Here is a 21,533-nt window from a genome sequence, read left to right as displayed (position 1 = left end):
GTTTCGGTCGCAAATTTTCAGTAATTTCGATCGGTGCATCAAATAATAGTCCTAAACTAAATTCATGTATTTACAGTAAAAGAATAAAGAAATAGCCTAACTCTAGACTTATTGGCTATGCTGTTTACGTTTGGGCAATATAATAATAATAATAATAATAATATCTCAGCAAAGACCGAACATATTTATTTGTCTCGGCACACGACCGCAACAGTAACACAGTAGCACAGCGCATCAAAGCTTACTGTTGTCTTGGCTACCTTACAAACGGCGATGGAAAAACAGTGAATTTTCCCCCCTTTTGTGGTAATTTAGCACTAGTATGGTATTCTGCTTGAATTTTTGGGCTTCAGTTGGATGCTTTATTTGTATCTTTATTCAATTGAGTTTAGTTCTAAAAAAGCAAAGGCTAGTAAATAATCTGCGACGGGGCCCATCATAGCGTGGGGGCTGCGGGGGGTGTCCCGTACGCCCATGATGTAATGGTAATGCATCGCTTACAATGGGTTCATGTTTACTATCAGACGATTTTAATGTGTTAATGTTTCAACTATATCGTGCAATTATAGCTATGTAACAATCTGATAAACTGCAATTGTGCAGTTTGTATCCATTAACACGCTCATAAACATTACAAAAAGAAATGTCATGCCATAAGCGACACAATTACGAACAACAAAAAAACGTTATCCCAATAATCAACATTTTGTTATTCAACAAGTGCTAGGCTATTAAGATAAAACGTTTCTGCTATAGAGTTTGCGCCTAATCTGAGTCTCCACAATGGACTACACAATGCATATGAATATTTTTATAGGCCTATTTGTATTTCGACTGCAGTTAAGAGCAAAATGACGAGAACATGTTTAACATTGGAAGTTTAAGATTCTTTATTAAATATTCTTACTTTATGCAAAACATATAGGCATCTGTATATTGTACTTCTATAACATCATAACATAAATCATTAAATTATAGTTCAGATGAACCGTACAAACCCAATCTTGTTTTTTGCTATTTATTTAGGCCTATTTATTTATATCAGCAGATCTGTGTTGATTCAGTTCATTTCAATAACTGCTGATGTTGCAAACTGTGGTTAAGCTGTAAAGCAGCTCGAAAGAATTGACCAAGATATGTAACATTATGGCTCCGTATTATTAGAAGAATAACTGTACAGAATCTTTACTGCCATCCAATGTTCCTTAAAGACAAAGAAATAAAATAAAAATGTTAAAGAAAAACAAACAAAAACAACAAACCGATTGTGTTCCATTTATATATCAATGTATATTTTTTACATTATCTTGTGTGTATAAAAAGCACTCACCCAACCTAACAGTGCTTGACAAGTTTGAGATAGGGGGAAGGGCGCTTTGTTTAAAATGTTTGTCATCAAAGCCATTAATCCAGAGGGCGGGAGACTCAAAATATTAGCCTAAGCTATGCGCGCGACTGACCTTTTTGCAATCTTAGTGCTTTTTGTTAATTTTAACATCCTGATCTGATCATATGAAATAAGCTGACGAAATATACAATTGTTAGACTCTGTTATGAGTATTTGCAGTAAGTTTCTTTATTTGTTTGTGTTATGGAGATTTGCAGTGTTTTGTAGTGTTTCACGCTCCACTCCAGAAGTTCCGAATGGGATCAACCCTCCCCCCGCGCGTTTGCCAGCGTCTGCTGCTGCCGAGCAGAGTATGTGCGAAGTTTTGACTGGAGCGAGGAGGGATTTTGTAAAAGTCGGAGCGTCGTGTTTTTTTTGTTTTTTTTTTTTGTTTTGTTTTTTAAATCTGCAAGAAATGTTATGAGTTTGGCGTGTGGTAGGAAAAAAAGTTTGCACAATAAGCCACTACGCAAATGTGTGTCTAAGCCTAGACCAGCTAAAATATATTGTTCGACCAAAAACATCTTATCAATTATTTAAGTAATAAAGACATGTAATAAAGTAATACATACATTTAATTAAAACAGAAATACGTATATTGCTTCAGCCTTATTCAAAGGCCGCGGAAACATGGTTTCGTTTCCATTCCACACCCGACGTTCTTGGTTTTCTTCCTATTTATTAAATATAGGCAATTGGTTGATGAAACATTGATTGAAATTAAGATACAATTTCTACAAAACGAAATTCACTTTAAAGAAAGACTTACTATAAAACAAAACTTAATGAAGTGGTCGAACTTATGTCTAACCCGCTGCATTTGTCTCCCAACATTGCGCATCCGTCATGCTATTCCCTTTTCATAATGAACACAGGTGAAATTAAAAAATAATAATAATAGGCAATAGCCCAATATTTAAATATAAATATGAAACTAAATTGGTTACATTTTTATCCCTCTGGCCGACGAAAGCGCCGGCGCATTCTGATGGATTTTTTCCTCATGACAGCTGAAACAAAAACAGGCCTTCCGTCATTTTTGGCGATAGCTTATGCAAGATTACGAATGGTCTACTTTTATTTGTGTACGCTCACAATAACAACAAAACCTTGTACTTCTGAATAATAAAATAAAATAAAAAACAGGGTGCGCTGTCTCTCTGCGAGAAACTGAAACGTCTCAAAAGTGAACTTAAACTCAGCGAATAATTGTACCTAAAAAGAAAGAAATAACTCAATTCGATAAGATATAGGTCTGTGTTAAATAAGAGGCGATATATCCGCTAGAACGTGTTGTTTCTTAAATCATGGCCAGTGCTCGTTGCTGCTGTTATCAGTTCTCTTGGCGCTCGTGCACACGCGCAGTTTTCACACAGACAATCGAGCGTTTCGGTCTGGTAAAAGCACAAAACAAAATGCACACAACGTATCCTTGCTCTTGATGTACAATCACTGATGAACACCTTTGGTTTTAATGAGTAAATTTGCCTAAATATTTATTCCTGCCGGTATTTTAGTCTGCGATATCAAAATCACTAAACATTACATAGCATATATAATAGCCAAAATAATAATAATAATAATAATAATAATAATAATAATAATAATAATAATCAAGAACAATTAAAAAATCAAGAACAACAGCAGTTAATAAGAATTATTGCTCTTAATGCGGTCTTAATGCTGGACCGTTCTCATTTCGCTCCGCATATGGAACTTGAAGGATTTTTTTATTTTATTTTATTTTTTTTTGCAAAGAGCAAACCAGAATGAAAATATTACATTTATAATCCGTGTGCTCCTAATATATATATATATATATATATATATATATATATATATATATAAATATATATATGCCTAATGACTGTTTAATGACAATAGCATGCAGTAAGACTTTGTGTAAAGGTCTTTCTTTTAATTTTTGATGCATAGAGTAGCCTAAGACTATCCCACGTTTTGAAATTAACTCTCACTTTAAATTTTCTAATGGTTTTTAAGGATGTTAAAAGGTTATATTATAATGTTATTGTTGTTTTACTTCGTCCTTTCATCTCCGTTTACAAACCGACATTTTATTATTACAGTCACTTTCCAATCCGTCCCTTTGCGCCACCTGGCGGTAGTTTTTTACACGCGACTGAATTTCAGTTAAAGCAACGGCCCTGCGGCGGCGGTATGCGCGGCGGTAATACCCATTTTGGTTGTCCACCTACTGTATTTATGCCATATTAAAGACTAATTACTTTAACCCCAAATGCTAATTACTTGTAATTTTACATTTTTAAACTTTGCCACTATCCGAGGTTTTGCCCATTCGTCAGCAAGATTTTTTTTTACTCATTTAAAATGCAATAAAATTTAGTATGATCACTTATTCTTTTACATATTTTAATACGTACAGGTCAGAATAAGTATGTTGTTTCAATTTTTACATAAATATAAGTGTTACACTGAATGACAATGGAACATTATTTCTCCCACATTATGACATTTTATTCTCCCAAAACTTATTTGAAACCTTTAAAAAGTAGATGTTTTACTTATATTTAATGTGCTTTCTATGAATATAAAATCACTTTTGTGCATTTCTATTGATGTGGACATCTAAATGTTTTTGACCCAAATGCATGAACCAGCTATCATTTAAATTATTTATTTATTGCTCTTCTGTTACCTTACCTTATGAAGCTTTAAGACAGTTATTCCTCTGGCAATGACTGAAATAACAGCCACAACCATATCAGTGGCCTAATAAACATTTTGCAACCTACACTGATGTTTTGATCTGTTCTTTCTTTGACCCTGTGTGCCTGTATGATACACAATGATCATTGATACACATGCATGATCTATTTTGATGCACAACAAACACTCAGTCAACATTTTTCACAAGTCATAAAGTTTCATAAATATATGCTCTTAATTAGGTTTCTATTAGAGACACTTCAGACTTAAAATCTTGAAAAATGAAACTTCTTTAAACTGTTGTATATAAAACATTTATGTTACATTCTGGCATCTTGATTCTGGTATTTTTTTAATCACTCTTAAGATTTGCAGGACAAAAGTTTGGAATAACTATGATTTAAGAAATTTTTAATTCATTTATTTCAAATAAATGCCATTCGTCTGAACTTGCTTTTCATCAAAGAATCCTGAAAACAGACACTATATAGGCCCTGTCCCAAATGGCGCACTTCATGTGGACTTTCGGTCTCGTGGACTTAAATTGCGTGTGCTCGCCGAGTCTACGAGTCCGTAGGCCGTCTCATTCAGCATTTTAACGCTCTGAAGTGTGCTCAGCAGCGCCCCCTTTGTACCCTTGAAGCGGTCTTCCGCGAAGCCCGCATAGATGCAGGCTCGGCACACTTTAACTACCCAGGAATCCTTGCGAAATGCCAATCAGACAACGGATGGGAGGAGATTTCGCTCAAGAGCAATTGATGACATGGCTGAGAAGAAAATATTTAAGTGTAGGTAACTGTTACAGATGCTAGTGCTGTAAAGATGAGACGTTCACGGAGATCCACTATTATGAGTATTTATTCACAAACGAAGGAGAGAATGCACACAACATCACATTAAACTAACAATTAGGACAGACAAGGAGTGAAGGGAGTGAGTCCATTATAAAGGGAGTGCTGATGATCAGGAACAGGTATAGGTAATCCGTGATGATGGGGAGATGACGAGGGAAGTGAGTGCAGGTGTGGAGACAGGAGGATCATGGGTAATGGAGTCCAGGAACAGAGGGAACTGTGACAGTACCTCCCCCTCCCGGTAGGCGCGTCCTCGCACCGTAGATGGAACAACCGGGAGGGGGGTGGGCGCCCTGGAGACCTCATGCAGGTGCAGGGAGAGGAGCGGACGGATACTGAGGTCTCCAGGGCAGGTCAGGGGCCGAGGGCGGCCATGGCGGGTCAATACTGAATTTGGGATTTTCCTTAGTTGTCAGTTATAATCATCAAAATTAAAAGAAATAAACATTTGAAATGTATCAGTCTGTGTGTAATGAATGAATATAATACACAAGTTTCACTTTTTGAATGGAATTAGTGAAATAAATCAACTTTTTGATGATATTCTAATTATATGACCAGCACCTGTATGCCACAAATGTGGTTAGACTGTTATAATGAAGTTATAATGAAATTTCCAAAAATGCTAATAACCTTTGATTAAATTGCCTATTGTAATGAAACTGGTCTAAATATATTCCTTGGGTCATGCCGAGAACATAGATACCAATTTTGCCATGGTCAGCTGAACTTCCTGTCCGCCATCTTGATTTTCTTTCAAAACCTACTTTTTTTTAACTCCTCCTAGACCGTTTGTCTGTTTTTTACCAAAACTGAATCGTATCATCTTCAGACCATGCTGGCAAAGGTATGGATTTCGTGCTGATAGACAAAACCTTTTTTGTTTACCGCATCAACAAAATTGATGGCATGAAATCAAAAGTTATCTGAGGCTGTATCTCTGCAATGCTTTGGCATATTGACACCAAAATTTGCATGTGCCGTTGTCACCTTACTCTGATCACACCACATAAATTTGGTAACAGCACCACCTACTGGTAAAAAGTGATAAACCATTAAATCATATTAATTGTTGTTTTTGATTTTCAGCCATTTTGACTAAAATCAAATTAAAATGCCTTTCAATTGGTTTGTTGGTCTGATGCTCCCAGCCATGATGGTATGACTTATACCTTCTTTGTGCTTGGCCCCTAAATTGCTGCTTGCATCTATATTTTTATTTCTTCTTTTTGTGTGTTCTGTGACATTTTTATAGCCAAGATAACTAAAGTAATTTTTTGTGACTACAAACTTAATTATTACTTTCACTGTTGTCTGAGATGCTGTTGGCAAATATCACTGACTTTTGTATATAAGATACATTCAAATTAGCTTAATATACATAGAAAAAAATGTCATGTTTGTGCTGAAAGGAATAACTGATTGAATTTAAATACTCATGGTTTAACACTGCTTCTGAAGAGATATAGGTTAACTCATGGTGATGTGATCATGTGATGACAAATTTGCACCTTAATCAACCATTTGCCTATAAACACTAGATAAAACAGAAAAATAATAATGTGACAATGGCAAATATCCTCTTCAGATGAGCTTCAATCAAATCTCATGAAGACATTTGACAAAGGCATTAAAAGCATCATCATTAAACCCTATAAAACATGTAGTTCCCCAAAACCCAGATGAAACTCAGCTTCGAAGTTCACTGTCAATGTAGTGATTGTGTTGAGCTGCTCACTTCACTGAGATGGCTGATGATAAAAACAATTCACTAATACATGAATGAGAGAAAGACTTTATTAGATCTTATACAAAAAAAGAATCATGTACATGTATATACAGTAGAGTCCAGAAAAGGTCACCGTGACTTTGGTTTTGATGATGATGTCTCTGTATTGGCTCCATATTCATCATCATTTAATAACTGTCAGTAAAATAAAACACAGACAGTAACATATGCATTACTGCTGACACATCTGTTCAGAGGACTGACTAGTTCACATGATATTATTATTAGGGATGCAACGATGTATCGTCCGCCAATATTTATCGGATGATTTTTGCTCAATTTACAACCATCGGCATATCGGCTGTAGCAGGAAAAAGGCCGAAATTAATAAACAGTCAGTTTGTTATAAACTGCATGAAGACACTGAGCTGTATAATGTCTGTTGCTTAATCCTGCTTGTGTCTGCGCTTTAATGTTAATCAAATAACAAAAGATCGCACACTATTCTTGAATAAATAACTTCTGTTTTCATAAGTGTTGCGGGACCCCATCCGAATGATGACCAAAACTTTACTGATGTTTTATAAAGTTTATTGCTTCCATTTTCACTTCAAATAAATCACCACAAAAGCTAAACAATACAAAGCACAAGAAGTGTGCATTAATCTCTCTCTCTCCATTGCATTATCTTGAAAACACTAACTCAATTACAACTAACAGTTAAGTAGGGTTGGGTATCGAGAACTGGTTCCAAATTTCAAAGACCCAGGTATTCGATACGATGCGCGCATTTCGATTCAGTTTATCGATTCCTGACCTTTTTTCAGTCATTCTCACACGGTGAACAGCAGTGGGCATTTTACAGTTGTATCTATCTGCTAGGACCTGTGACAAGGACCTTATCTCATCACACACATACGCAGTTCATTACAAATCGGCACTGACTTTTGCTTCAACACGGCATTAATCTGAAGGAATGCACCATGTTTGGGGCCGTTCACATGTCGTGTCTAAAAACACGTGGAAAGCGTGGCTGCGCCACTTTCTCCTCCTTTCCAAAGCGCTTTCGCTCCTGTGGAGTCTGTCGTTGCTATGCACTCTGCAAGATGATGAGGTAGTATCAGCAAAGGATTAATTGATTTCTAGCTGTTGCTTTAGCTTTACTAGATTTATTTATGGAGATGAGAAATAAAACACGGCTGAGATTTTGATGTTATAGAAAGGCCGAAGCTGATCGGTTGGTTCTTGTCACATGATCTGCGGTGCGCTTGAGGCATTCCTGGAAACATTTGAAATAACGAACATTTGAAATAACACGAGTCCTAAAGCATAGCAATAGCAGCGTCTCACACTCGGGTACAAAAACAGTTACAGCCTACTGTTTATAGCCTAAATGTGGCAAGAATAAAAGGTAAAAATTATTATTAAATATTTGCTCTTTTTTTCTCCATAAAAAAAAAAAAGATTGGAATCGAAATCGAGAATCAATAAGAACTGGATTCGATAAGCAGAACCAGAATTGGAATCGTTAAAATTAAAACGATAACCAACCCTTCAGTTAACAAATACATACGAATCTAATGACTTTTTGGGGATGCTTAATAAACGGACAAACTTTAAATCTGCAAAATAACTCTGTAGAACTGCGTGCTCTCCTTGTCAGCCCGCAGGCTAGAACATCCGAAGACTAGAACAACTTCACAATTTATACAGTGAAAAATATGCAGTGCTATTTTACATTTGTTTACTTTCTGTAACTGAAAACTTTTTAAACCTACATAAAAAGCACTGTTTATTTTATATTTTGTTCTGTTGTCTTTATATAGGCCTGCTGAATGTTAAACGGATCCAATCCATGTTCATTAAAAATTATTTGATGATGCAGCAATAAACCATCATGTACATTTGAATGCAGGTGTTTTTGAACTTTGCTTATTTAAAACATGATCAAAATATTATCTATAAGAGAGGAAGTGACATATCGGTATCGGACAATAATTGTTTGTTCAAATCGGTATCGGTCCCAAAAAAAATAATATCGGTGCAACCCTAATTATTATATTATATGATATGAATCAATACTTACAATAGTCTCTCCAGTTTATAATGTGGATTATCTTTTAAAGCAGAGAGACGCTTTACACTTCCATGTTCTATTTTATTCCCATACAGACTCAGATCTCTGAGGTGTGAGTTTGATCTCAGAGCTGAAGCCAGAGCAGCACAACCTTCAGCTGTGATATCACAATTACTCAACCTGCAGAAAACAATGACACACTCTCAGTTCAGCAGAAACTACACAACCACAGAGAGACTGACATATTAAATACTAAATCTGTGTGGGTTAAATGTGCTGCACTCCCTGCCCAACCCCCCTTGTGTTGTTGCCAGTAAAATGTTCCTCTATCTTCATCTTGTAGGCCAGCTTAGCATCTTTGATGCCTCTTTTTAGGTTAGCTCTTACAACATTATGAGCCCTGTCACCTGATTTGAAGGCCATATCACGGGCTCTGAGGAGTGTATAGACCTCTGACATCATACAGGGTTTCTGGTTTTGAAAAACCCAGATGCGCTTTTCCTCAGTGACAATGTTTTTAGTAGTTGGGTTCATCCATTTCCTGAGAGGAGTATAAGCTGGGACAAAGAACAGTGAGACATGGTCAGATAGACCCAGATTCGGGAGAGGCACAGCTCTATAGCCATGCTTGATATTAGAATACACACGATCAAGTGTGTTACTTCCTCTGGCGACACATTTTACATGTTGTGAAAATTTTGAAAGGACAGTCTTTAAACATGCCTGATTGAAATCACCAGCTATGATATGAACTCCCATCAGGATAGGCCCTCTGGTGTTTACTAATAACACTGTGCAAATAGGTGAGAGCTGTGCTAATGTTAGCAATGGGTGGAATGTAAACAGCAGTAACAACAACCACTGTTAGCTCTCGTGGCAGATAAAAGGGTCTAAATATGATTGTCATGGTCTCTATATCAGGTGAACAGTAGCTCTCTATGATGCGGCTTTGTGAGCACCAGTCATTGTGTACATGCATGCAAAGTCCTCCACCTTTGCGTTTACCAGAATCCATGGTGCAGTCCCGCAATATAGTGTGGGCTTGCCAGCTATACAACAGTGTCGGGAATCCCCTGGTGTAAGGTCTCAGTTATTATAATCACACAACAGTCAAGTAACGAGTTGTTGTTCACTATCAGTAGCTCCATATCGTCCATTTTGTGTGTGATGGACCTGGCATTGGAGAGAAATAAGCTCGGGAGCAGTGGTTTATGTGGCTGTTTACTCAGCATAGTGAGTAGGCCCGTCCGGCAGCCTTGCTTTTGTTTTCTCTCTTTCTGCCACCTGCGCTGCTTGACACACCCGATAAAAAACCATGTAGATCCAACTATGTCCGCTGGGATCCTGTTTGCTTGTTAAAAGTCTGCCGTAATGACCATTCTGGATTGCAATTCATTATTAATCAATTCCTGCCGGCTATAGACTTGCTTCACTTGACAAAACTTAGCACAAATGAGCATACACATTAAGATATTCATAAAACACAAGCACCATACTGGTGAGCTAAAAGCTGCAGCACTCATGCACGCCGCCATCTTGGTACAAATGAATTGCATTTTGGAATTAGGAATAACTGTTTATTTTTACTTAATTGTGTTTTAATCTAAATCACTATGATTTGAATAACATACAGAGAATAATTCCTTAAAATAATGATACGTGTCTCTTTTAAGATTAATGTATGATCTTACCTCAGTTTCTCCAGTTTACAGTGAGGATCCTTCAGTCCATCAGAGAGCAGCGTCAGACCTTTATCTCCTGTTTTATTCTCAGTCAGATTCAGTTCTCTGAGGTGTGAGTTTGATCTCAGAGCTGAAGCCAGAGCAGCACAACCTTCAGCTGTGATATCACAATTATTCAACCTGCAGAGAATAATGACACACTCCCTTAGTTCAGCAGCAACTACACTATCACAGAGAGACTGAGATATTAATTACTAAATCTGTGTAGGTTTAATGTTTTTTTTTTTTTTTTTTTTTTTTTTTTTTTTACCTTTTCCTTTATTGTGTTTCACGAGTTTGTGTGCCCATATAATCTTAGAGTAAGTGGTAAACAGATTTGGCTTGCTGTCTGCTATAAAGGTGCTCAGAGATGATATTCTACTCGAGCTATGATTGCCCCCCATTACACAGACAAAATAATATACAAAAAGGAGAAGGCGAGGAAGAGGGATGCTAAAAGAACCAACAACAGGAACTGGTAAGAGGCTGTTTTTTATACCTTAGTATTAATTAGAAGATTAGATGGGCGTACTCCTTACGAAATTAAGTTAATAACTTCACTAATTTAAGTCATGATTTGAATAACATACAGAGAATAATCCCTTCTCTTTTAAGATTAATATATGATCTTACCTCAGTTTCTCCAGTTTGCAGTGAGGATCCTTCAGTCCATCAGAGAGCAGCATCAGACCTTTATCTCCAATTTTATTCTGAGTCAGATCCAGTTCTCTGAGGTGTGAGTTTGATCTCAGAGCTGAAGCCAGAGCAGCACAACCTTCAGCTGTGATATTACAATCAAACAACCTGCAGAAAACAATGACACACTCTCTTAGTTCAACAGGAACTACACAACCACAAAGAGACTGAGATATTAAATACTACCTCTGTGTGGGTTTAATTATTACCTTTTGCTTTATTTTGTGTTTCATATAATATAACCATATAATCTTAAGAGTAAGTGGTTAACAGATTTGGCTTGCTGTCTGCTATAGAGGGGCTCAGAGAGGATATTCTACTCAAGCTCTGATTGCCCCCCATTGAAAAGGCAAAATAATATACAAAAAGGAGAAGGGGAGGAGTATGGATGCAGAAAGAACTAACAACATGAAGTGGTAAGAGGCTGTTTTTTATACCTTAGTATTAATTCGAAGATTAGATGGGCGGCGACTCCTGAAATTATGTTATTAACTTCACTAATGTATGTCACTATTATTTGAATAACATACAGAGAATAATTCCTTCTCTTTTAAGATTAATGTATGATCTTACCTCAGTTTCTCCAGTTTACAGTGAGGATCCTTCAGTCCATCAGAGAGCAGCGTCAAACCTGCACCTCCTATATTATTCTCAAACAGATACAGTTCTCTGAGGTGTGAGTTTGATCTCAGAGCTGAAGCCAGAGCAGCACAACCTTCAGCTGTGATATTACAATTAAACAACCTGCAGAAAACAATGACACACTCTCTTAATTCAGCAAGAACTACACAACCACAGAGAGACTAAGATATTAAATAGTAAATCTGTGTGGGTTTAATGATTTTATTAGTCTTTGTTTACTTTTTGTTTTGTGTATTATCGTAAAACACCATGATTTGAATAACATACAAGGACAATCTCTTAAAATAATATGATACTTGTCATTGTTAAGATTAATGCATGATCTTACAACAGTTTCTCCAGTTTACAGTGAGGATCCTTCAGTCCATCAGAAAGCAGCGTCAGACCTCGACCTCCTATTTTATTCTCAGACAGACTCAGTTCTCTGAGGTGTGAGTTTGATCTCAGAGCTGAAGCCAGAGCAGCACAACCTTCATCTGTGATATCACAATTACTCAACCTGCAGAAAACAATGACATACTCTTAGTTCAGCAGAAACTACACAACCACAGAGAGACTGACATATTAAATACTAAATCTGTGTGAATTTAATGTTTTTTTTTTTTTTGCCTTTTGCTTTGTGTATTTCACAAGTTTTTGTGCCCATATAATCTTAGAGTAAGTGTTAAAGAGAGTTGGCTTGCTGTCTGCTATAAAGGTGCTCAGAGAAGATATTCTTGTAACGAAGCGGGACTGAGGCAGAGATCCAAATGCAGCATTTTATTAAAGTGAGAGTGGTCGTACAGGCAGGGTCAATCAGGAGCGAACAGGAACAGCAAGGAACAGGCAGAATCGTGGTCGAGGAACAGGCAATGATCAGAGGCAGGCAGATATCAATCACAGAACAGGATAACAAAGCGAGGGTCAAAAGCAGGAACAGACAGGATAAACACAGGGTAACGCTTAGAATTGCAACAATAGTTAACAAGACTTCGCGGTGAGGTAGTGTGTGTGAAAGTTCTTTATAGTCCTGGTAATGCGTGGCAGCTGGGTGTGGTGATTAGTGTGGTGATTGGTAGAGTGAGTGCAGGTGAATGGCAGAGAGGATTATGGGGAATGTAGTCCGGGAAGTGACAGGAACATGACAGGAACAGATGGTGATCGTGACATAACGCCCCCCTCCCGGAAGGCGCGTCCTCGCGACGTAAATGGAACAGCTAGGGAGGGGGGGTGGGTGCATTGGGGACTGGTATGCGGACATGAACAGGGTCCCCAATGCAGGTTCCAGGAACTCGGCCACCATGGCGGGTCAGGTGCTACGGGCAGCAACGGCAGGTCGGGTGGCTCGGGCGGCCACGGCCGGTCAGGTGACCTGGAGAGCCATGGCAGGTCGGGTGGTTCAGGCGACCATGGCAGGTCGGGTGGTTCGGGCGGCCACGGCAGGTCGGGTGGCTTGGGCAGCCGCGGCAGGTCAGGCGGTTTGGGCAGCCACGGCAGGTCAGGCGGCTTCGGCAGCCACGGCGGGTCAGGTGGCTTGGGCAGCCACGGCAGGTCAGGCGGCTTGGGCAGCCACGGCGGGTCAGGTGGCTTGGGCAGCCACGGCAGGTCAGGCGGCTTGGGCAGCCACGGCGGGTCAGGTGGCTTGGGCAGCCATAGCAGGTCAGGTGGCAGGGGCGGCCACGGCAGGTCAGGTGGCAGGGGCGGCCACGGCAGTTCAGGTGGCTTGGGCAGCCATGGCAGATCAAGAGTCTCTGGCGACCACGGCGGGTCAGGTGGTCTGGGCAGTTCAGGGGCCGCTGATGACCGCGGCCGTGCAGGGTTCCCACCCACAAACTCCCCACCCCTAGGTATACTGCCCCCCCCCAAAAAAGTTCTTGGGGATTTCAGCGGGGCCCGTCGCAGGTTCGTGGGCAAGGAGTTCGGGTGGCGGCGGCAGGGCCAGGCGTGTGGGTGAAGCCGTCAGGGCAAGACTCCTGAGTGGCGCTGGCAGCGCAAGGAGTTTGAGCGGCGCTGGCAGGGCTGGAAGCGTGGATGGCGCCGGCAGGGCTAGAAGCGTGGATGGCGCCGGCAGGGCTAGAAGCGTGGATGGCGCCGGCAGGGCAAGAAGCACGGGTGGCGCCGGCAGGGCAAGAAGCACAGGTGGCGCCGGCAGGGCAAGAAGCACAGGTGGCGCCGGCAGAGCGAGGAGCTTGGGTGTAAGAAGGGGAAGAATAGAATGAGCCTTCCTCCTCTTCCTCCTCCTCCTCTTCCGAGGATGAGGCGATGGTTCACCGGTTGGAGCATGTTCAGGAGCAGACTCACTGGCTGAAGCGGGTTCTGGAGCGGACTCAATGGCTGGAACGCCCCTCACATCCTTGAGCACTGCAGGGGCGGCCATCTTGCCCGTGGGCACTGGCAAAGCAGCCATCTTGTCCAGCGCGTCCAGGGTGCTTGAGTCCATAGCAACCGGCGAACTTGAGTGCGTTGCAATTGGCGAACCTGAGTCCATGGCAACCGGCGAACTTGAGAGCGTTGCAACCGGCGAACTTGAGAGCGTTGCAACCGGCGAACTTGAGAGCGTTGCAACCGGCGAACTTGAGAGCGTTGCAACCGGTTGGCTTGAGTGCGAAGCGACCGCCGGGCTTGAGTGCGAAGCGGCCGGCGGGCTTGAAAGCGAAGCGGCCGGCGAGGACTTGGCGATGCCAGCTGCTCGGACCGTAGTCAGTGGAGGATCAGCCACACTGGAACGCAACCCTCTCCACTCCCGGACTGATCTAGAGACGTGACGTGACGTGACTCTGGGTGATCAGCGGCGACGTGACGTTGCTCTGGGCGATCAGCGAAGGCGTGACGTTGCTCTGGGCGATCAGCGAAGGCGTGACGTTGCTCTGGGCGATCAGCGAAGGCGTGACGTTGCTCTGGGCGATCAGCGAAGGCGTGACGTTGCTCTGGGCGATCAGTGGAGACCTGAACTGTTGCTGTTGTGATGGTAGCCGCCATCTGGTGCATGTTACGTGGCGCGGCGGCCATTACGTGACCTACCATGGTGTCGCATTCCTCCGCGACTCCCACAGTAAACAGAGACCCAACAGACAACAATGCATAGTCCATAAAGCTGTTGAGTGACGAACGCGGTCCCTCTCGTCTTAGTTGATTCTGGAGAGGTTGGTTGACGCCATCACAAAAGAAATCAATCAGAGCACAGTCCGGAAGATCAGAGAGGTAAGCAATGTCTAGATATTCCTGCACATATTCCTCTAAGGATCGCGTGCCCTGCGAACTCCACAATAGTAATTGCGTAATGTCCATACCGTGTAGATGCTCTCCGGGAAAACTGCTGGATCGTTGTGGCGGCGAAGTCTTCTGTAACGAAGCGGGACTGAGGCAGAGATCCAAATGCAGCATTTTATTAAAGTGAGAGTGGTCGTACAGGCAGGGTCAATCAGGAGCGAACAGGAACAGCAAGGAACAGGCAGAATCGTGGTCGAGGAACAGGCAATGATCAGAGGCAGGCAGATATCAATCACAGAACAGGATAACAAAGCGAGGGTCAAAAGCAGGAACAGACAGGATAAACACAGGGTAACGCTTAGAATTGCAACAATAGTTAACAAGACTTCGCGGTGAGGTAGTGTGTGTGAAAGTTCTTTATAGTCCTGATAATGCGTGGCAGCTGGGTGTGGTGATTAGTGTGGTGATTGGTAGAGTGAGTGCAGGTGAATGGCAGAGAGGATTATGGGGAATGTAGTCCGGGAAGTGACAGGAACATGACAGGAACAGATGGTGATCGTGACAATTCTACTCAAGCTCTGAGCTCTGATTGCCTCCCATTACATAGACAAAATAATATACAAAACAGAGAAGGGGAGGAGGAGGGATGTCGAAATAGTTAACAACAGGAACTGGTAAGAGGCTGTTTTTTTATACCTTGGTATTAATTAGAAGATTAGAAGGGAGTACTCCTCCCGAAATTACATGTATAACTTCATTAATATCATAAAATCACTATGACCTGAATAACATTAATCTGTTAAGATTAATGTATGAACTTACCACAGTTTCTCCAGTTTACAGTGAAGATCCTTCAGTCCATCAGAGAGCAGCATCAGACCTGTACCTCCTATTTTATTCTGAGTCAGATCCAGTTCTCTGAGGTGTGAGTTTGATCTCAGAGCTGAAGCCAGAGCAGCACAACCTTCAGCTGTGATATCACAATACCTCAACCTGCAGAAAACAATGACACTCTCTCTTAGTTCAACAGGAACTACACAACTACAAAGAGACTGAGATATTAATTACTAAATCTGTGTGGGTTTAATGTTTTTATTACCCTTTATTTACTTGTTTTATTTGTGTGCTGTTATTGGAAATCACTATGATTTAAGCAAAATAAGGTGAATAATCCCTTAAAATCATTTGATTCTTCTTGCACTTAAGATTAATGTATGACCTTACCACAGTTTCTCCAGTTTACAGTGAGGATCCTTCAGTCCATCAGAGAGCAGCATCAGACCTGCACCTCCTATATTATTCCCAGTCAGACTCAGCTCTCTGAGGTGTGAGTCTGATCTCAGAGCTGAAGCCAGAGCAGCACAACCTTCAGCTGTGATATTACAATAACTCAACCTGCAGAAAACAATGACACACTCTCTTAGTTCAGCAAGAACTACACAACCACAGAGAGACTGACATATTAAATACCAAATATGTGTGGGTTTAATGTTTTTATTATCCTTTGTTTACTTTTTGTTTTATTGTGTGTTGTTATTGGAAATCACTATGATTTAAACAACATAAGGTGAATAATCCCTTAAAATAATATGGTACTTGTCTCTGTTAAGATTAATGTATGATCTTACCTCAGTTTCTCCAGTTTACAGTGAGGATCCTTCAGTCCATCAGAGAGCAGCTTCAGACCTGCACCTCCTATTATATTCTGAGTCAGATCCAGTTCTCTGAGGTGTGAGTTTGATCTCAGAGCTGAAGCCAGAGCAGCACAACCTTCAGCTGTGATATTACAATGATTCAGCCTGCAGAAACAATGTTGTGGGTTTAATGTTTTTTATTAATTTGTTTACTTTTGCTTTATTGTGTGTTAATGTTTACATTGTATTATTTAAATCTTATATTATTTCAATCTGAAAAATTATAAGGATAATAATCCCTTTTGTGAATCTTTTGTATACTCATCCAAGATTGTCTTTTGTCAAAAGAAAACAAAATTAATATTACTATGGATAATATAGAACAGAGAAGCGCTGCACTACAATACACACAAACACACATCTGATGATTGTCCTCAGACTTACTGAGCTGATCTGGATGCTTCAACTACAGGCAAGAGCTTCTGAGTTACTTCATCTGGTGAGATGTGGTTTTGGCCTTGACTGATGTATTTCTGTAAGTTAAACTCATCCAAATGCTCTGAGGTTAATAAAACAAAGACAACAGCTGACCACTGCGATGATGACAATCTGGCGCTTGAAAGACCTCCAGATCTGACATATTTCTGGATTTCATTTACGAGAGAATGATCGCCCAGTTCATTTAAACAGTGGAACAGATTGATGGATTTCTCTGGTGAGGGATTCATTCTTATTTTCATTTTAATGTATTGAACTGTTTTCCCTTTGCTGTATGAGATTTTTCTAATACATGTCAGAAGGCCTTTCAGGAGCATTTGATTGGACTCCCGTGAGAGACCCAGAAGGAACCGCAGGAAAAGATCCAGATGTCCATTTCTACTCTGCAGAGCCATGTCCACGGCTCTCTGAAGCAGCTCAGACATAGTGTGACATGTGAACTCATTTGCATGTTTTGAGCTGAGGTTTTCATTGAGCACATCCCTCTTGTACAGCAGGAATGAAAGCAGCACATGAAGAGCTGCTAGATGCTCCTGAATGCTCAGATGAATGAAGCAGAAGACTTTCCCCTGATACAAGCCCAACTCCTCTCTGAAGATCTGAGTGCACAAACCTGAGTACACTGATGCTTCGGTCACATCAATGCCACACTCTCTCAGATCTTCCTCATAGAAGATCAGGTTGCCTTTCACAAGCTGCTGGAAAGCCAGTTTCCCCAGTTTGAGAATCATGTCTTCATCTTTCATTTTCTTCTCATAGTCCTTCTCATGTCTGATGTTGGTCTGAAATATCAGGAAGTGTGTGTACATTTGAGTGAGAGTCTTGGGGATTTTTCCTTTCCATGATTTCCTCAGCATCTTCTCTAGAACAGTGGCTGAGATCCAGCAGAACACTGGGATGTGGCACATGATGTGGAGGCTCCTGGATGACTTCAGGTGTGTGATGATTGTATTGGCCAGACTCTGATCACTGATTCTCTTCCTAAAGTATTCCTCCTTCTGTGGGTCACTGAAGCCTCGTACCTCTGTCACTCGATGGACACACTCAGAGGGGACGAGATCAGCTGCTGCTGGTCTGGAGGTGATCCAGATGAGAGCAGAGGGAAGCAGATTCCCCACAATGAGGTTCATCAGCAGCACGTCCACTGAGGCTGATTCAGATATATTACACAGTTTCACATTAAAATTCAGAGACAGACGACACTCGTCCAGACCATCAAAGATGAACAACACTTTATATTCTTCACTGGATATTTCCATTTCTTTTGTTTCAGGGAAAAAGACATGAAGAAGATCTAAAAGACTGAATGTTTTGTCCTTCATCAAGTTAAGCTCTCTGAAAGGAAGTGGAAATATGAGCTGGACATCCTGATTCTCTTTCCCTTCAGCCCAGTCCAGGATGAACTTCTGCACAGACACTGTTTTTCCAATGCCAGCGACTCCCTTTGTCAGCACAGTTCTGATGGATTTGTCTTGTCCAGGTAAAGGTCTAAAGATGTTATTGCATTTGATCGGTGTGTCCTCTGTTGCTGTTTTCCTGGACTGTGTCTCAATCTGTCTCACCTCATGCTCATTATTGATCTCTCCACATTCACTCTCTGTGATGTAGAGCTCTGTGTAGATCTCATTGAGGAGTGTTGGGTTTCCCTGCTTTGCTGTTCCTTCATACAAACACTCAAACTTCTTTCTCATATTTAATCGAATTGTCTTGAGGGCATGTTGAGGGTCACTGCTGTAAGATTAAAATATAATTAAAAAATGTTATTTAACTAACATGCATATTTCATGTTGTATATTTAATGAGTACCAGTTTGTTTAATGAGATCTTCGTTTAGTTTAGGTAGTTTAGACTGCTGTTTAGTATGAAGGATATGATTTTATATTGCAATATTGTGTAGCATCTGGACCAATTAGACACACAATTATTCATTCTTTAATGAATCGTCCAACAAACGTCTCAAAACCGTAAGAAGCAATGGTCCAAGTAGGCCCAAGCAGATGTCTGCTGTCCCACTGATCATTATGAGCTTTTACTCCCCCTTTGCTAACACTAGTCCAGCAACTAGTGAACCTCAGGCACATTCCAGGTGGGGGAAATGTAGCCACATGCAAACAAGGTAACTCTCACTCCATTTCCATACTGAAACACACATGCCCATAAAAAAGGACTCTTCCCCATTTATTCATACAAAACTTTACATGTATGATGTATTACTGTCTTATGTATTATGTATTACTGTCTTAAATAATTTAATATTTCTTGGGCTTCACTTTTTGACTTTCTCTGTGTCTGGGCTTTTTCCATTGTGCACATCATGTACCTACCTAGACAAAACAAGTAGTAGTAGTCCTTGGACACACTGACACTCTCACACACAACCAGAAGTTGAACACACACACACACACACACACACACACACACACGTTCGTTTTTGTGAATTGTGGGGACATTCCATAGGCGTAATGGTTTTTATACAGTACAAAATGTATTTTCTCTCCCCCTACACTACCCCTAAACCTACCCATCACAGGAAACTGTGCACACTTTTACTTTCTCACAAAAACTCATTCTGTATGATTTATAAGCCTTTTGAAAAAGTGGGGACATGGGGTAATGTCCTCATAAGTCACCTTTTTTTGTAATACCTATGTCATACCCATGTCATTATACACGTGTCCTGATATGTCACAAAAACGCGCACACACACACACACACACACATACATTTCTTAATTATTATATTTCTTGAAATGCCATACATGGTAAGGTTTGATTCTGAAGATTGGATGCTCAAGCCATCCTGGAGATTGTTGTTTGACCTATGTCTATAAATATGACCCTTCTTCCTGAATAAATCTGAGAATGCTTTGTACCACAATTGCTCTGTGTCTGTATCGATTGCTCCTGTCTGCCTTGCTGCCTCTGCCTCACTGCTCAGAGTGGTTTGCGTCTCTGTATAGCTTTGTTTTCTCTTACTTTTATTGAATCTCATACTTTTATTCATTGTTGCTCATATTATTATTACTTTATATATACACTATTGCCTACCACATTAATCTGACGTCGCTAACTTGTAAATCTTTGAATCTAAATCGCTGTTACAACGTGTTTGCATCTCGCTAGCTTGTTAACTTGTCATCAGTCTCTTGCGCGCTCCCTTTTCAACGCGTTCATAAAACAGCTGTGGTAACTGTGGTACCTGTTCCATTTGTCACATGTTCAGCATAGCTCTCTCTGTCAGCGACGAGGGTGTCACAGACACGTCAGGTTCCACCTCACTGCAGTACCCACGCACTCAATCACCAGCCTTCTAATCACCGCCACCTGCACGTCATTAACTCTGCAATCACCAGCACCATAAAGCCACCACACTCACACACACTCACTGTCCGGTCTCGTTCGCACTACGTATTATGTATGCTTACCTTAAGGACTCCCAAACGACTTACCTACCTGCTCCAGCGATCTCCTTCATCTCCTTCGTCTCCTGGTCTCCCCGTGTGCAAACCTACCTGTGTGTGTGAGTGTCTCCATCGTCTCCCTCCATTGCATCTCTCATCCAGCATCTGCAAGTTTAAAAGGACAGTATTATATCCCATTCATCTCTCATCACGCTATATCTGCTTGCTATCACTCTGTGCTCAACAACTTGTGAATAAATACTTAACTGGATTGCTTCTACTTCAGTCTCCGTGTCTCTGTTGTAACAGAAGACCGGACCTTAACAACTTCACAGTATGAGCACCAACGACCCGTTTCAAGAGCTCGTGGACACGCTGCGCCGAGCACTCACACCACAGCTATCGTCATCTTCCTCCAGCAACGCTTCCACTCCAGCACCAGCCAGCACCGCTTCCTCACCAGCATTCACCGCCAGTCCCATGGCCAAACCGGCGCCCTACTCTGGATCGGCGGAGGAATGCAGCGGATTTCTTCTCCAATGCGAACTGGTCCTGGAGATGCAGCCGCAATTCTACACCACCGACGCGGCTAAAATTGCGTTCATCATCTCGCAATTGCAAGGTAAGGCCCTGCAATGGGCAGACTCTCTGTGGACTCAAAAAGGCCTGTGGTCAGATCATACTCGGCGTTCGTCTCTCACTTCCGGGAGGTCTTCGGGAAACCTCAGACGGATTCATCGACTGGTGAGAAACTCTACAATCTAAAACAACGTAATCTCTCTGTTAACGAATATGCCTTGCAGTTCCGAACGCTAGCCGCCACCAGCGGATGGAATGAACAAGCTCTCATCACATCATTCCGTCAGGGGTTGGAACCCAATATGCGGCTGCATCTCGCTGCATACGAGGACTCCATTGGACTTGAACGCTTTATCCAACTCGCCATTCGCGTGGGGTCCCGTATGCAGTCGTGTCTCCTAGAGCACCAGGGCCAGTCAACCATCACCAACCTCCTCCG

General features: G+C 41.2%; 1 protein-coding gene across 1 annotated transcript; it reads right to left on the bottom strand.

Moving 5' to 3' along the window:
* Positions 1-8,740: 8,740 nt before the first annotated feature.
* On the bottom strand, positions 8,741-20,997 carry LOC125251968 (NACHT, LRR and PYD domains-containing protein 12-like). The gene is made up of 10 exons (XM_048165024.1): positions 20,888-20,997; positions 17,062-18,846; positions 16,612-16,782; positions 15,806-15,976; positions 12,123-12,287; positions 11,726-11,896; positions 11,090-11,260; positions 10,427-10,597; positions 9,025-9,276; positions 8,741-8,915 (listed from the first exon to the last, which is right to left on the bottom strand). Exons 1-10 carry the CDS (start codon positions 20,995-20,997, stop codon positions 8,741-8,743), a joined length of 3,342 nt encoding a protein of 1,113 aa, XP_048020981.1.
* Between the last annotated feature and the right edge of the window lie 536 nt (positions 20,998-21,533).

The sequence above is a fragment of the Megalobrama amblycephala genome, linkage group LG17 (assembly GCF_018812025.1).
Source record: "Megalobrama amblycephala isolate DHTTF-2021 linkage group LG17, ASM1881202v1, whole genome shotgun sequence".
Classification (NCBI taxonomy): Eukaryota; Metazoa; Chordata; class Actinopteri; order Cypriniformes; family Xenocyprididae; genus Megalobrama; species Megalobrama amblycephala.
Note: the sequence above shows the minus strand (reverse complement) of the source record. Positions and strands in the feature narration are given on the sequence as shown.